General features: G+C 40.5%; 1 protein-coding gene across 1 annotated transcript in view; it reads left to right on the top strand.

Moving 5' to 3' along the window:
- prdm6 (PR domain containing 6) overlaps positions 1-13,699 on the top strand; it is an 86,149-nt gene extending 72,450 nt beyond the window's left edge. The window contains exons 7-8 of the mRNA XM_069169331.1: positions 5,030-5,206; positions 13,535-13,699. Of these exons, the coding sequence (XP_069025432.1) occupies positions 5,030-5,206; positions 13,535-13,649 (292 nt within the window). The 3' untranslated portion in view covers positions 13,650-13,699. The remainder of the gene's footprint in view (positions 1-5,029; positions 5,207-13,534) is intronic.
- Positions 13,700-16,194: the final 2,495 nt, after the last annotated feature.

The raw sequence follows: 16,194 nt of genomic DNA, 5'->3' as shown, positions 1-16,194 counted from the left end.
GCTATATGTGCCGGGACGTCACTGCACACTTTCAGTCTAAATAGACATTCGGTCTGGGAGGACTTCTGCGTCGCGATCCTCCCTGTACGGGTGCAGAGGTCTCATTGACACGAATGAGGGGACTGCGTTTTTTGTTCACACTGCTAATACTGATATAAATGTGATCCAAGTGTGTGTGCATATTTTTGTGCCATACATATTACAGTTTTTGTGTTGTGCGACTGTTTTTCCTGTTCTGCTTTTCTACTTTGGCTGCAGTGAGAATTAGTCTCAGATTTACTTCAGAGCTGGTTTTAAACATTCAAACTGTGAGCTGCAGGTTGTCTGAAGTTCACGTTCATGATAGAATAACAATAGGTAATTAATGTATATAAGATCATATTTGCAAATGCTTGTGTGTGCAAATATTTGAGTTGCATATTCACATACTTGTTTGTGTCTGTGCGTGTGTGTGTGTGTGTGTGTGTGTGTGTGTGTGTGTGTGTGTGTGTGTGTGTGTGTGTGTGTGTGTGTGTGTGTGTGTGTGATGGAGGTGTTTATGCTCCACCTCTTCTACTCCTCTCTCCACTGTAATAAACAATAACCGAGCATTAATCTCCCAGCCTGCTGCCTTAATAAATTATATCCACACATTCATCAACTTAAACTATTCAAAATCAATGCAGCTCTTCATAGAAAACCCACCTCATAAATAGTAGTGCGGCCCACTGAGGCGTGAACTTATAGACCAGCCGGCTGATAAATGAACCGACCCCCATGGCTAGACGCCTTTTATGTGGAAAACTGCAAGTGAGAATTTTTCGATTTTATATTACACTATTTTACTCTTATTACTTTCCTGTGTGTGTGTGTTCCCTCCACATCCTCTCAGGGTACTGGAGGTGTTTGTGATTTATTAGAGTGGTGAAGATGTTGGTCTATTTGTTTTATTCTAGTTCTGGAGGTGTTAACCTATTTGTAAGGTACTGATGTCAGAGTTTTGTCTTATTGGTTTCAGAATAAGAATCACTTTATTTTCAGGGCGGCATGTGGGAATTTGTTCCAGTTGCACCACGGCGGAGACAAGTAACGCAGTAACAGAGAACCCAGTGGTGCGCGGCGATAAACAGGGAACTGTGCATCATGTTATTATATTTGGATTTATGTGGAGAAAGATGCTCCTACCAACACCACGTGGATTATGTTAACCGGAGCTGCGCAGATTAACGTAATGTTTAAACTCATCAGGAATGTAAGGTTGATATCACAAATCACAAGAGGCTTCACAATCTGCACAGAATGCAGCCCGCTCTGTCATTAGACTCTTTATTCAGATAAGGAAAAACTACCCCCCAAATAAAATATTAAAATCGGGATGAAAAATGGAAGAAAACCTCTGGATGAATGAACATTTAATAGATGTGGGTACAGAAAACAGCAGATTTACAAATAATATTATAATTAAGATGATGATAATGATTATGATGATGGCAGTCCATAAACATTTAATGCCAGAACTAATGCATTCTTTTTTCAATTAATATAATAATTTATGAGTTACTTTTACTATAATTTGAATTCCATCAATTTTGCAAAATGAATGTGACTTTATTTATTTTTTGCTGCAACACTGCATCTTACTTCTGACTGAATATATCAAATACATATTGGTGATAAAAATGACGCTGAATACAATAATATTAAAAACAATCAGGAAGGATATTGATGTCACCGATGATGCTCGGTAACAATCAATTACCCCTAAAAAGATGCCTAAAATAGATATTGCAGTGATGATATGAGCTCTTAGTTTAACAGCAAAGCTACTTGTTTTTATTTTATTTTATTTTTTTTATAGGTGCTTACAATTACTGTGATGATAATGAAGACAACAATCCTGAACACTGACAGTGCCGATGCCGATCGTCCCAGTGCCACTAGTGTCTCTGCTCACCGTCATTAGCAGCAGGTTTAATAACGGGATCTCAGCCTTTTCATCAGGTCCTTAATGTGACTGACAGTGGCTAATCACCTCAGAGCTCTGAGTGTTTCTGTCGTCCGCTTATCAGCACACGCAGCTGACGCAAACTGTTTCCTCTCTACTGTAACACTTCGCTGTGCCACTGCCGCAGGGTGCATCCCAGGTTTTTAGATTTTTCAACACAGAAGCTACATGTTGTTTTTATCTCTGAGGTCTCACCGTGTTAACCTGTCGGCATGAATTTGAACCAGCAATAAGGAAAAACGTTCAGGGGCCAAGTCCTCTGAGGTCCACGTTTCTAGACTGAATCAACTGGAAAGAAAATTAATTTATCTGAATTTCCTGAACACTGATTCGGATGTGCATTTCTGCACATCCGAATGTTATTATTTGTCACGATGTGAACACTGTCAGATAAAGGGAACCAATAAAAATCCAACACAAAAGCAACAGAAAGCAGATGTTTACTGTTTTGTAATTTTTTTATTAAAAGTACTACAGATAAATCAGATTTGTATGAAAGGATTTATCGTAACTATTTGATAGTGATTTATCATGATACACTACTTGTACTTTGAACTCGGGTATCATGAAGTTCAGTTTAAGACTCATGTTGATAATTCCTCGGCCGTTTTAGGACAACTTCAGGGCAAACATGGACATTTTTGAGTTTCAGTATCTGTGAGGTTAAACTATTCCATCTCATATCACCTTCTCTAAGTCTGTCTACCTTTGTCACCTGATTTGAACACAGTTATTGACCAATGAGATCATCTAATTCTTAATATTTTACTACAATAAGTTTTCATTGATAACCTTCATTCGTCTCAAGGGTTTGCTCTTCTTTTGCGTCACAGCAGCACGTTCAGCTTCTTATAACTTCTAAGGAAGATATTTTTAAAGCACTGCTTTTCTGGAAGGATATTTTCTATTAAAATTAAAGGAGTATTTCAAATATCGGCAAACAAGATAAGAGCTTTGAAAATGATAAAAGGAAACAGAGAGAAAGACGCAAGACACGAGCGGAGCCTGTGATCACGCTGGAAGTGTCCCGTATAAGTTCAAACAAAATAAATCAATAATGTTAGCGGGGGACGGTGTTCGGCTCAACAAATGGAAAGAATGTAAGGTTAGATCTGCAGCGGTATGGAAGCAGGACACTCTATTAGGAGACACACAGCTATTGTTTGGTTGTTTGTTTCAGTCTGATTCACTCCCACTGTGAACTCCCATTTGGGGCCAACACACACACACACACACACACACACACACACACATACACACACACACACACACACACACACACACACACACACTATCTCTTTATATCTCTTCTTTTCTTGTTCTGGTATTGTCTCTATCTCACCCTCGCCAACTGCTATTCTTCATGCACACACACACACACACACACACACACACACACACACACACACACACACACACACACACACACACACACACACCATGATGTCACGATCTGTCATGATCTAGGCCTGCATTGTTGATGATGGTAATGCTGCCATGGTAACCGCAGCAGTGTCCGACCCTCCCCTATCCTGGGTGGAGGCTATCTGTGTTTTTTTTAGACCTTACACATTGTGGTTGTTTGTCTGAAGCTTTTCTGTGTCTATATAATATATCTGTTTATCTCAATTATGTGTTCATCTTACAGCCCCCAAAAGTGTCTCATAATGTTTGAGAATGTGTATAATATTCCAAACAATTTTTCATAAACCCTTGATAAAAGAAAAAAAAAAGATGGGGGAATAAAGGAATACAAATAAAACATGGCATATAGAGCTCCGGTCGATAATGTCACACCATTTATCAGTCAAATGAAAAACCATGTTAGTATTGCTACCAGTGCTATTAACAAATGCTACCATGGAGTCTTTACACCTGCTGCAATCATAAGAAAAGTGAACATGTATAATCACACGGCTGACACACGGGAGCAGCTTTCACCACGTCCAACTGCACTGGGCTCCTACAACACAACTCCATCATGGCTTCAACGCAGGGTCATTCAGTCTTCAGGAAGGATTCTGGTGTATTAAAAAAAACTTCATAACACTTACATGAAGAAAGGGTGGGTGAATCGGAATTTAAGACATAATGTTATAAAAGTGTAGACTAACTACATAAAAGTTAGCACGTTGACTACATGACACTGAAGTGACACTTCAAAGCTATTTTTAGCTGATGGACCCCAAAGCTGAATATTCGTCATGAATCCAGAATTCGTCCATTTGTTACCCCTCCACAATTTGATAGGCTTTCAAAGAGTCTTCAGAATATGTAGAGAGAAAGTTAATGAAATCACTTTGATACTGCAGAGCTGGAACATTGTCTGTTCTAGCTATAATAGTTTTGAAAAGCACCCTGCGGGCACTATGTGGATTTTATCTGTGACGTTTTGTCATTTAGGATTCAATGGCTTATGAAAATAAAATGTACAGTGGACTCCTATTGGCTTAAAATCCCTATTAATGCTGTTCATTTCCACTCGTGTGGGTCTTGCCATTATGGCGGTGTTAAACAAGACGAGCTATGCGACCTCTGGAGCTCCGTTGATGGAATTATCTCTAAATGTTTATTTCTGTTTTGTCTGTTTTTTTTATTCAGTTGTTAAGTATGAATCTCGTTGGTGCGTTCCTTGTAGGCCTTCATTTGACATCGTCTTCTTTGCGTTGAAACATTTGAAAACAATTCCTTTGTGTTGTCTGCTGCTGTAAAATGCTCTGATAAAAGTTAATTTATTTCTGATAAAAGTTAGTTTAATAATTTATTAGTTCCTGAATTTTCCTTCAAAACTCAGACAAAAATAAATGATGAATGTTAAGCTACCTACTGTACATTATCATTTAAAAGGGAATCCCTGCCATGGGAAAGTTAAATGACTAAAAAAGATGTAAAGATGTATTAAAAAAAAACTATATTAACATAATTTGAAAATATACCTACATTCAGGAAAAATGGCATACATTCAAGAGAAGATAAAGTACACACTCACACCCATCTCCCTCCTTTTTCTTCCCTCCCTCCCCCCCGACCCTTCGTCCGCCTCAGACCGTACCAGTGTGGCCACTGCTCCCAGTCCTTCTCGCAGCCGTCCGAGCTGAGGAACCACGTGGTGACGCATTCCAGCGACCGACCCTTCAAATGCGGATACTGTGGCCGGGCGTTCGCCGGCGCCACCACGCTCAACAACCACATCCGCACGCACACCGGAGAGAAGCCGTTCAAGTAAGTAACAGTGAGTACCCCCCCACCCAATCCACCCCACCAACCCCATCTCCTTCCTCCTTCCACCCGCTGCACACAACTTCCATGTAATAACCACTGGCATGTTCTTCGTCATCACTACTTGTTTACCTTCTTGTTTTCTCCACCCACATTCCCTTAAGCCCCGCCCCCTCACCTGCCTCCGACCGGCCCCCACCATGATATTCTTAATATTCTTAAATCATGACCTTGTTAACTCTTCCAAGTTAGGACTCTGACTTGTGTATTTTGACAGGATAGTGTTCTTTCAAATCGCACACTGCCATTCTGCACTGACCGGAAATGACCAGCATGTGAACACATCACCCTTCAAAATAGGGTGAAGCTTTAAATATTTGACCCAGAAATCAACGTATTTTTGTGCCCTCTGTTAAACACACTCAATAAACCCACTGATTCTTTTGTCCAGCAGCAGCAGTGAAAAATAAACACTTTTGTGTGGCGTTCAGGAACAGCTGCAGCTTCCTCAGATGCCTTTAATTTGAAAATTCTTCAAGTCAGATGGCGTTTAGGGTGATTTTTAGGTTAAAAATGTGTCCAGCACTTCACACTTATTTTCTGGACTGTTTTGAGTGCATCATCCTGGTACTTGTAGTGCACTGCATATTTCTGTACTTGACAGTGTGAACACACTTATGCACTAGTGCACAGCACATGTTTTGGAACTGGAATGTCTGGAATGTCTGAAAAACTTGAATTTAAACAGCTGGAGTTTCATATGTTACAAACCAGGAAGCCAATACATTGCAACATCACTAGTTGGCAGAGAAATACAACTGTGACATGGTAGTTCTAGTTATTTGTGAACAAAACGTCCTCCCTGAGTATTCGAGGTGAAGTCGTGGGAGTTCAGCTCTACTGGTGAAGTATGACTCCCACATCACCCAGAACAACAAAAAGCTCAGTGATCCATTTATCAACTCATTTATCAAATGCAGGATGGATTGTTTTTTTTTATGCGAATGGCATTTGCTCACCCTATTGACCTCAAATGACTGAGAAATACTGATAATTATCAGGATCAGTGATCATTGTTGATTCAATGAGACCGATGCAGTTAGACTAGAAACAAGTCAGAGTAAACAGACAAGTTATGTTGGAACAAATAAAGCTTTTGCTGTAATTACAACTTGGAAAATAAACTATGAAGATATTTGGACATATTAACATGTGACTGGTTAAATTTGCTGAAAAGACGGTTTTGAAACAATTTCTTAAATGAGGAGTTCCCATGTGAGCCAAATACAAATCAATACAATGATTTCATGTCATTGTTATTCACTTATTGTTTTTCTGGGCGAACCCGAAAACAATAAAAAGTTTCAAAAGACTTCCACCTTCTCCAAATGTTGAATTAAAATGAATGATATTAAAAAAAGAAAAAAGAATAAAGGCATAAATGGCAGTGTTGAAATCTTTAAGAAATTTAACTAATTCGTAAAAATTTGAAATCTTTTTTACATATTATTGCAGTTCCCTTTTTCCTTTGTTTTGTTTTAGCGCCACGTTGGTCAGACTTTTGCCAAAGGCCTCAGAAAGCCTTAATCCAGCTGGTGGCAAAAACACACGGCAGCATCTTGGCCCTTTACTTGTTTCTCGAGCACTTTTTCCATTATTCATGACTCGTCTGTGAATTTTTTTGTTCTTCTGTCAAGGCTGGTGTGACCTCTGACCTTTATGCACTTTACTACCGTCTGCCTGCGTTGTTGACCACTGAGGAAAAATCTCGGCTCATTCTCGCGTTTTACTCGTTATAAATCAGAGAGTATCAGCAAAAAAACGGCCAGTGTAAATACAGGAGCGGCTCGATCGCAGCTGTTAGCAGCCTGGTAATGAATCTTCGCACACTCAGACTGCTCATTTCCATTTTTTTACTCGGCGAAGGGCTGATATAATTAGAGGCCGAGCCGCACTGCAATTAAGGCTTTGTGGATGCTGCTGTTGTCATGCTGTCATCCCATCAGCGGTGGAGGACAACAAGGATTCCCTGGTGGATGGAGAGGTCAGCGTTCAGGGAGAGGGCAGGAGGGCAAACGAGGGGAGAGGGCGAAAGATTAAAAGATATAAAAGAAAGTGAAGAAAGCAAAATAAGGGATTTGAGTTGCGAGAAATGTAAAAGACTCGTATCAGGAGGAAAGTTGGGAGGGGGGGGGGGGGGGGAACAAATTAACCTCCGTGATAGGCAATCGGAGAAATCCGAACTTGTCATCGACGTGAAAGAGTGAAGAAGTGAGAAGAATGAGCGAGAGAATAACAGGGTGAAAGAGCAAAGAGGAATAAGAGATCACAGTGTAAAAAGTGAAACGACAAGCGGCCGGCGAGAAATCCGGTTAAAGCAAATCAGCATTCTTAATAAGCAATCAGAGGAAACCCCGAACCTTTTCATCAGCACTTCACAGTCTCGGTGGAGGTAGAGCGGGACAAAGACAATCATGGATGGGCGTCAGAAATCTTTAGTGGATCGATGGCCTTGGGGGAGTTATCTTCTTTTGGACGGCGCAGCAGATAGATTAAAGCTGCCACTGTCACTTTGTCAAGAGGAAAACGCTCAACTTTATTTTCCCCGCCGAAGAGAAAGCAGCCAGGTGGGGGTTCTGTGTGGTCGGCAGCTTTTCAGCACTGGTAGCTCGCTGGACTGTGGAGCACTGTCAAATAGATGCCGCTGTTTTTCTCCGGTGTTCTATTGTTCTCCTGCAGTCTGTTCAGTTTTTCACCAGGAAGCCTTCAACGACATCGCACCTCTAAGTAACCTCCAGAGGACTGAAGGACGCAGGAGCAGGAGATTTTTGTATGTGTTCTAATAAGATTTATAACATGTAAGAAAATGCCTTCTGGGTTTTACAGGTTAAGAAGCTATATTTAAAGTCTGTAAGTCTAGTTTTGTAACAGTTTGCAGGCATCAAGCAGTATCTTCTACCATTTTAAAAAACTTTTGTATCTTTAACATCTCTACGTGTAAAGTGAGAGATCAAAGTTTGACACTACAGTTAACTATATATACATATATAACTGGACATATTTGATAACGATTTGACCCAAATTACAATACAATACAAAATGCAAAACACAATACAAATGACCGTTGTGATGAAACTGGAGAGAGAAGGCAGAGAGACTGAAAAATAAACTGACAGACACCCCGCTCTGACATATAATTGAGCTGTTAAGGATAAAAAAAAAAAAAGAAAGGCTAAGAAATGCCTGTTTCCACATTCAGCAGAACAACATTATGATTCCATTGAAGTTGTTTGTGTCTGCCTGATGCATGCAAAGTTCAATATTCAGAGATACATTATTTATTTTACAAGACAGGCCCGCCAAGATGGCAGCATAGAGTACGTGAAGGAGGGAAACTTGTTTATTTCAAACATTTGTTGATTATCTTGCTTAAAATCTAAAAATGCAGTTTTGCTAAATTGAGAACAGACACTGTGGACTCAAAAAATCGTGCATCTGGATTATTCATTTAATTATAGCTGTTTCAAACTGAGAAATGCATTTGACAGTAGTTGATGGTGTTTTTCTCGAGAGACTTTAGTGATGGAAAGTCTTCAGCATCAACTCCACCTCATCTGTCTATTGTTTGCTGCTGATGAGGTAGCATACAGGGTGTGAATGTGAAGGTTTTATGTATGGGAGCTTGATACCAGTCAGAGGAGCTCAGCCATGTAGTTTTAATGAAACTAAACTTCTAAATGAAGTTTAGATGAAAAAACAAATCTACAGGTTGGAAGAGCCTCGAAGCTCAATGTGGCTACAGCGTTGGTTGATGAATTCATTCATCAGATTTCATTCGGTTCGGTGCAGCGTTGACACTTTCCCATCTAGAAATCAACTGATTTATTTTAATTAAAAACTTTAATCAGTAAACAAGTCCAGTGTCTTACTGACCACAGTTGGAAGGTTATTTTGGAAATGTCAAAATCCTAACAGAACTCAACAGTTTAACCTGAATTAAAAGTTATTTAAATACCTTCAATTATGACTGAAAAGTTCTGATTTAACCTTTTAAAAACACACCTATTTTTTAGGCCTCTGCTCGAAAATTGCATACCGATAATAAAAAGAGTATATCTCTGCAACCACAATAACAAATTATTTAAAAAAAAATATTTTAATAATAAAGGGAACTGTAAATATCAGTATATATGTCCATATTTTAATAATAGTTTTGCTAAGTCTTCTCCATGCCCCCAGATCACAACTGAGTTCAGTGAAGGGAAAGTGCGAGTGATGATAGAACTATCAACAGGGCTCGGTACTGTTCACATTTTTTCCCCACTGCTTCCTGAATGACTCGTTTTAAATATCTGGTAGTCTGAGGCCAGAGTTGTCTTTGCTTTAAACTGCGCGTGATGGCTGCCTCACGTATCCTGCATCTATTTGGAGCGTAGGTTGTGCACATCCTCAGAAATTAACGCAACGCGTACACAAGCTGCAATGTACACCTGACCAGTAAGAGGCAGTATGGAGACGTGGCAGGATCACGGACCAACAAAACTAAATGGAAACAGGTCGGATACCGTTACGTCCATGGACAGCAGGAAATGTTGAAATAGAAATCCCCTCGATTGTCGCCATTGTTTTCTTTTGTTTACGTCAAGCAAATCAGGATGTTCTAATGCTATAAATTTTTCTCTGGTGCGCCCTCCGCTGGAGTCCTCTAGTAACACGCAGAGTGCAGAATCAAGTATGTGAGCGATAATGTTCATGACGCATGGCTCGACAGCAAGTATAAGTTCTGGCCTTATTTGACATCGTGTCCCATCCACGTTGGTGTGGTTGCAGTGCACAATGATTCGATTGGCAGATGAGTGGCACTGCAAATTTCAAACAAGAGAACCCAAACAGAGCTCAAAATTTGAAAATTTGTAAAGAATGTATTCCGATGTAACACCCCCCCCCCCCTCCCTACAAGTGAATTTTAACATTGCTGTTAATGGAGACATCTCGTACATGCGTCTCTGCCTCTCTCTGCTCCCATCAGGCCTTCAGTTTCTATCCGTCTGTAACTGAACACAATCTGTACTTGTTAACTTCTCGTTCCACGCCGGTGTGTGCAGAGGAGATGAAGATAAGAGGTGAGCTGAAACTTCACTGATCCTTGAGGGAATGTGATTAAAGCGGCCTCTGTCATTTTGTCAGGACAAACCACTCAACATTATTTTTCCCTGATGAGAAAGGAACAGATGCGCGCTGGTCGATAGTCAGCGGACTGCAGCCGCCGCGTTTCGGCTCCTCTCTTTGTTCTGCAGGAGAACCGTCGTCGCGTCTGTCCTGCCGGATAAGTGGCTGTGACAGAGACGCTTCAGAGGGGCTTTGATGTCGGTAACCGTTGTGGTTTTGTAAATCTACAGACAAATACGGCAGGAATGTCAGAGCAGTCAGGGATTCGGACATGGGCCTGTTTTCTTTTTCTTGTGCTGTAAGGACATTTACAAAGTGAGAATAGTTCAGATGGGAGCTCCATCTTGTCAGTCTGTGAGATACCTCATGCATACACTTATATATACTCACGAAAAAAACTTTGATTTTATATAATTACTGTATAATACTTGGATGCATTTGTGCATGATTATAACATTCACTGAAATCAGTTGTATGATGGGAAGATTTGGCGTCAAGAAAAAAATGCTCACAAGAAAATGATGTTATTTCACACCTAGCAGCAACGACCGGTGACGTCACCCGTTGGTTTGTGAACGGCCGTTATGAAGACTCGAGTTCGGAATTTAGCCGGCGCCATCTCGCTAGTCCGGAGTCGGTAGTGACCATATTTGGGAGAGCTGGCGGGTAGCGAGAAGTGGCTCTGACATAATCTGATTGGAAACGTCCTGCCCACCAATAGCCGTAACCTGACTGCACTACAGGCCTGTCAATCAAACAGACACGCCCCCCCAAAACACGGCTTTTTGAATCTTCTTTTCTAATGAATGAGGGATTATTTTCAAATGGACCGCCAGAAAACTAATAAGAAGGAGCGACTTAAGCTAACAACACTGAAATAACTCGTGGAGAAATTTTGTTGACTGAGAATTTTAGGAGACTAGTTGAATGGGAGTCTATGGAGCCGGAGGCTTTTTGGAGCCGACCTCCAGTGGCACTCGATGGTATCGCAGCTTAAGACACTTTTGCATCTGCCTAATTTTTCAGAGCCAGAAGCTACGAACACTTTTATATACAGTCTATGTTTCACACATGCAGAACCCTTTCATGCATAGAGGTCACTACGGTGGACAGCTATTCAAATGTTGATTCAGCCTCGTACAGGATGATGCAATAGCGTTCACTGTAGTGGCTGATGTGCAACTATGCCATCAAAACCCATGCATATACAAGAAAACAACATTTGAATAGCTGTCCACTGTAGTGACCTCTATACATGAAAGGGTTAACTGCTTCTCCTGCAATATAAGTCCTCACACACAAACTTAACAACCAATATCTAGTGAGAGGCAAAGGATGGCTGGCTGGTGTATTCAACTAAAAGTCCAAAGCAGTCTTCTACTGTGACTGGTCGCCCTAAATGACAACAGCTTTTAGGTGCATTACTGCCACCATCTGGATTGGAGTGTATTGCTGTATTGTTGGGTTTCTCTGTATAATGTTGTAAAGTTCCACTGTAAGGACTTTAATGTGTTAAGTGCCATGAAATAACCTGTGTTGTGATTTGGCGCTATATGAATTGAATTGAATTGAATTGAATTGAATTGAATTGAATTGAATTGAATTGAATTTAGTGTATGTCCGAACTGCTGCCGCAAAATAAATTCCACAAATAATTCCTGTTTTCTACAAATCTGTAAACAGCCCTGGCACATTGTGCTCGCTTTGTGCGCTTGCCGTTTAGTTGTATACAATCAAGTATTTCTGTCATCCTAATTCTAGTCAAGCCCAACTATAGTTTGTGTTGATGACAATTGTTTTGGTTATAAATTGGTTGCTTAAAGGATTTGACATTACCAAAATATGGTTACCTGGGTGACTGACTGTTGGAATTCATTTCTACTTTGTAAATGTTTACATTCATAAGTGACTGTAGAGAAGGACCATTTCTTTTTTTTTTTTTTTCTATTTTGGAGTTTCTTGTTTTAGAGTGTAATTTGATGTGCCTATTGCATATTACTATTTATTGTATGTTCTGTTTTTTTTACAGAGATGCACCAATACCACTTTTTTCAGACCAAGTACAAGTACTGGCATTTTGGTACTTGCTGAATTTCTCTACTTAAAAATGATGCCCTATCCCTGTCAGAAAAATTAGAGCTACCACAGAAGTGCAACTCAAATATTCTAAAACAGGAGGTCATTTTTTTCTGTATGAATTGTATGTATGGAAAATAAATCCTCCATGGCTCCAGCTAAAATCTAACACACAGTCAAAAGGATTTTTTTTTTAATTTTTTTTTTTACCCTCGACATAAAATTCAGTACATCTGTTGTTACAGAAAGTCAACAGTAACCATGTCCACTAAACTGTAAACACACTTGTGTTCATAAAGATGAATGAAAAGCCTATTGTTGAAGAGCTTCAATACAAAACATATCTCTCCTCCTGTATTTACCGTCGTCTCCCTCGCCCTCCTCCTTTCTATCTAACAGCATGTTAGTCTTGTTTCAGGACTGCTACGTCCAATACTTCAACACAGCTTTCTCTTTGGAGAGCCTTCCCCCCACACACACACATACATTTATATACATTTAACTGCCCCCCCTCATCCCCCTACCACTCCCTCGCTTCTCTTTTTCTATTGAAAGTGACAGTGACACTGCCTTATCAGGCCTGGATATATCGGAGTGTGTGTGGGCTTGTCTGTGTGTGTTAAAGTGTGTGAGATGGGAATGCCCCCCCCCCTCTCAGCCTGCTGGATAGATTATTGACAGGTGGAGTGTGTGTGTAATTTGTCGGTCAGGTTGTCAAGATCAGGGCAACAATTACAGCTTGCTGCTCAGCTGGGCCTCACACACACTTTATACTGTCACGGGATATTAGAGTTAACAGGGGAGGTGTTCGTGTGTTTGTGTGTGTGTTAGCAGATCTAAAGGTTTGTGTCTGTGTGTTGAAGCTGTGTAAGTGTCATTCTCTGTCTCTTCAACAGTGTTATTTTTTTCTGAGATTCTCAAACTCTTAAACTAATCAATGTCTCTTATCTCTCTTTTGTGTGTGTGTGTGTGTGTGTGTGTGTGTGTGTGTGTGTGTGTGTGTGTGTGTGTGTGTGTGTGTGTGTGTGTGTGTGTGTGTGTGTGTGTGTGTGTGTGTGTGTGTGTGCGTGTGTGATTGCGTCTCAGGTGCGAGCGTTGCGACCGCAGCTTCACACAGGCCACTCAGCTGAGCCGCCATCAACGACTTCCCAATGAGTGTAAACCCATAAACGAGAGCAGCGAGTCCATCGAGGTGGATTAACCCACGACTGTTTACCGACTGATGACTGACTGAGACTACATCCACATTAAGGCATCTGTATTTGAAAAGGTCTTTTTCTCTGTTTTGGCCCACCATCCACACAAAACCAACATTTCTCTGACCTGAAAATGAAGATTGTTGCATTAACATTGCTACTGAATCTCCATTTTTCCTACACTGTTCCCAGAAGCAAAAGTTGAGAAGGCAACCTGGTATCATGGCAAAATGTGAAATAGACACGCTGGTCCGCTACAGCAAAGCGTGAAAGAGACACACTTTGCCCTCTTTCTCTCTCTCTGGGTGTGAAAGTTTCACGTTATCCTGCAGTAGATGAAAAATGAAACCTACTGTATGCATGCAGCCATGTGATTTACAGGAAAATTAAACTGTTGAGGTTAGGAAATCACCGCGTGGTTGTGGTTGGGGTTTGTGACCAAAAACATTGTTGGGGTTAGGAAAAAGAACATGTTTAGGGTTTCAACAACAAAAGAAAACATGGTTGAGGTTAGGAAACAACTCAACTCATGCTGTCACTCCTGGATTTGAACCTCCCACATGGCAGTCTTTGATTCATGCCAACAGATGACAGGACAGAAGGAGGAGACAAATGTCCTTGTACTTGTTCACATGATCTGTTGTTATGTTACTTTTACTTGCGTGTAAGTTTCACGCTGACAAAACATGAAACTGAGAGGCCAAAGCGTGGCTATCTCACATTTGGCTGTAGTGGGCCGGTGTTTCCATCTCAGGCTTTGCCGTGATACTCGGTTGGAGAAGGCAGCAGGAGGATACACTATCTCCAGGCTCCAGTGGGCTCCATGACAAGTATACAGAAAGAAAACTGGATGGTTTCTATGTTTTAATTCATTGATTTGGTTTCCTTTCGCTCTATGATATGCCGATAGTGAAACCAGAAAGCTCACAGTGAAACAGGGGGCCTCAATCAATCGCTATAGTTAATAAGTTCACAACATATAGACAGGCAGATGGTTTGTAGATTGGAACGGTTGCCTGTGGAAATAAGCTTCACTAAAACTTGCCAGGGAAAGAAAAAGTACTTGCAAGTTTCAGTGTATCACATCTGTGAGAGGGGGGGAATTACAAACATGAGAATGCTTCAAAAAGTGCTTTATGTTGTCCTTCAGCGTGGAAGACAAAAAACGGTGCTTGTGTGTAATCACAAAATAAGCCGACCACCAGTACCGTAATACTACAGATAGTCGCGCACTTAAAATCCTCACGTTGGCTAGTTTGACACATGACATGGTGGTAAAATCGTAAAAGTACATGAGTCCATCAATGTCTTTTTTCAGCAGATGTCTTACTTACAACAAGAGTTTAGCAGTTTAGTGTTTCTATGTGCTGTATTTATTCAGAAAAGTTTCCTAGAAAGCAATAAAACAGACTGTGGAAGGCTGTGGCTCAGACGGTAGAGTGGGTTGCACACTAATTACATTTAAACACTAATCAGAAGGTTGGTGGTTCGATCCCCAGCTCCTCCTGTCAACATGCCTAAGTGTCCTTGAGCAAGACACTGAACCCTAAGTTTCTCCCAATGGTGTACCATCAGTGTGTGAATGTTCTCCTGATGACAACACCTTGCATGGTGATCTGTCTCATTAGTGTGTGAATGGAAAAACCATGTTAAAGCGCTTTGAGACCAAAAGGTGATAAAGCACTATACAAGTACTTACCATTTACTAGAAATCCTCTCTGTTGCTAGGGTCGTTGCTAAGGGCCGGACTACTTCCTGGAGTAGTAAACATTACATACATTACATGAGAGTCTACTGACGGGACTGATTGTTTTCCAATTCTTAGTCATACCCCATGTGTTGCCATGGGAACCGAGATCACACTAACAAAAACTTTTTATAGTTTGAGAGCGAATTGCTCCACAATATAAATACATTTTGATGACATATTTTATGTAGTTAGTAACTTGATGTATAATCGCAATATCACACTCAACTTTAACGTCATTATTGAAGGTGATGAAATGCAGCAGTGCGAGAGGTGAACAACACAGTAGAAAAAAGGATTTAGCTTTTATTGGCCACAATTTAGCTGAATACGATCAGCTCTGATATTGATCTCGAGAAACAAAAAAGTACGTGTACATGCAATGATCTGTATTAAAACACACGATAGAAGATAATACGAGATTTTACCGTTTTCCTGTTTTGTGTGGGTGGAGATCTTTAGAACCTGAAACTGGATGTTTTCAGATTTTTAGGCGGCTTAGTGTGAATGTAATCTGACTGTTCTTACTCAACTGACTTCTGGAGAGGAGCGACCACAAAGCCACATTCATCCTGCTGGAGAGAATCCTGATTCAACCAAACCAAAGATCCCTTTCTTTCTAGCATTGGAAGCAGAACTCTCAGATGGAGGAGTTGGACAAACGAACTTTGTTTTTTTTGGGACATGGATATTTATTGGAGACTTTTGAGAATCCCAACAGGTTTCCCTCCAAAGAAAACTCTTTGTTGGAGAAAAAAAACAATGAAATACCAAAAAATTCAGACTGATGATCTGTCTGTAAG

The sequence above is a fragment of the Embiotoca jacksoni genome, unplaced genomic scaffold, assembly GCF_022577435.1.
Source record: "Embiotoca jacksoni isolate LCO1_2020_lvr unplaced genomic scaffold, fEmbJac1.0.p SCAF_44, whole genome shotgun sequence".
NCBI lineage: Eukaryota > Metazoa > Chordata > Actinopteri > Embiotocidae > Embiotoca > Embiotoca jacksoni.
This window is presented reverse-complemented; position numbering and strand designations above follow the sequence as displayed.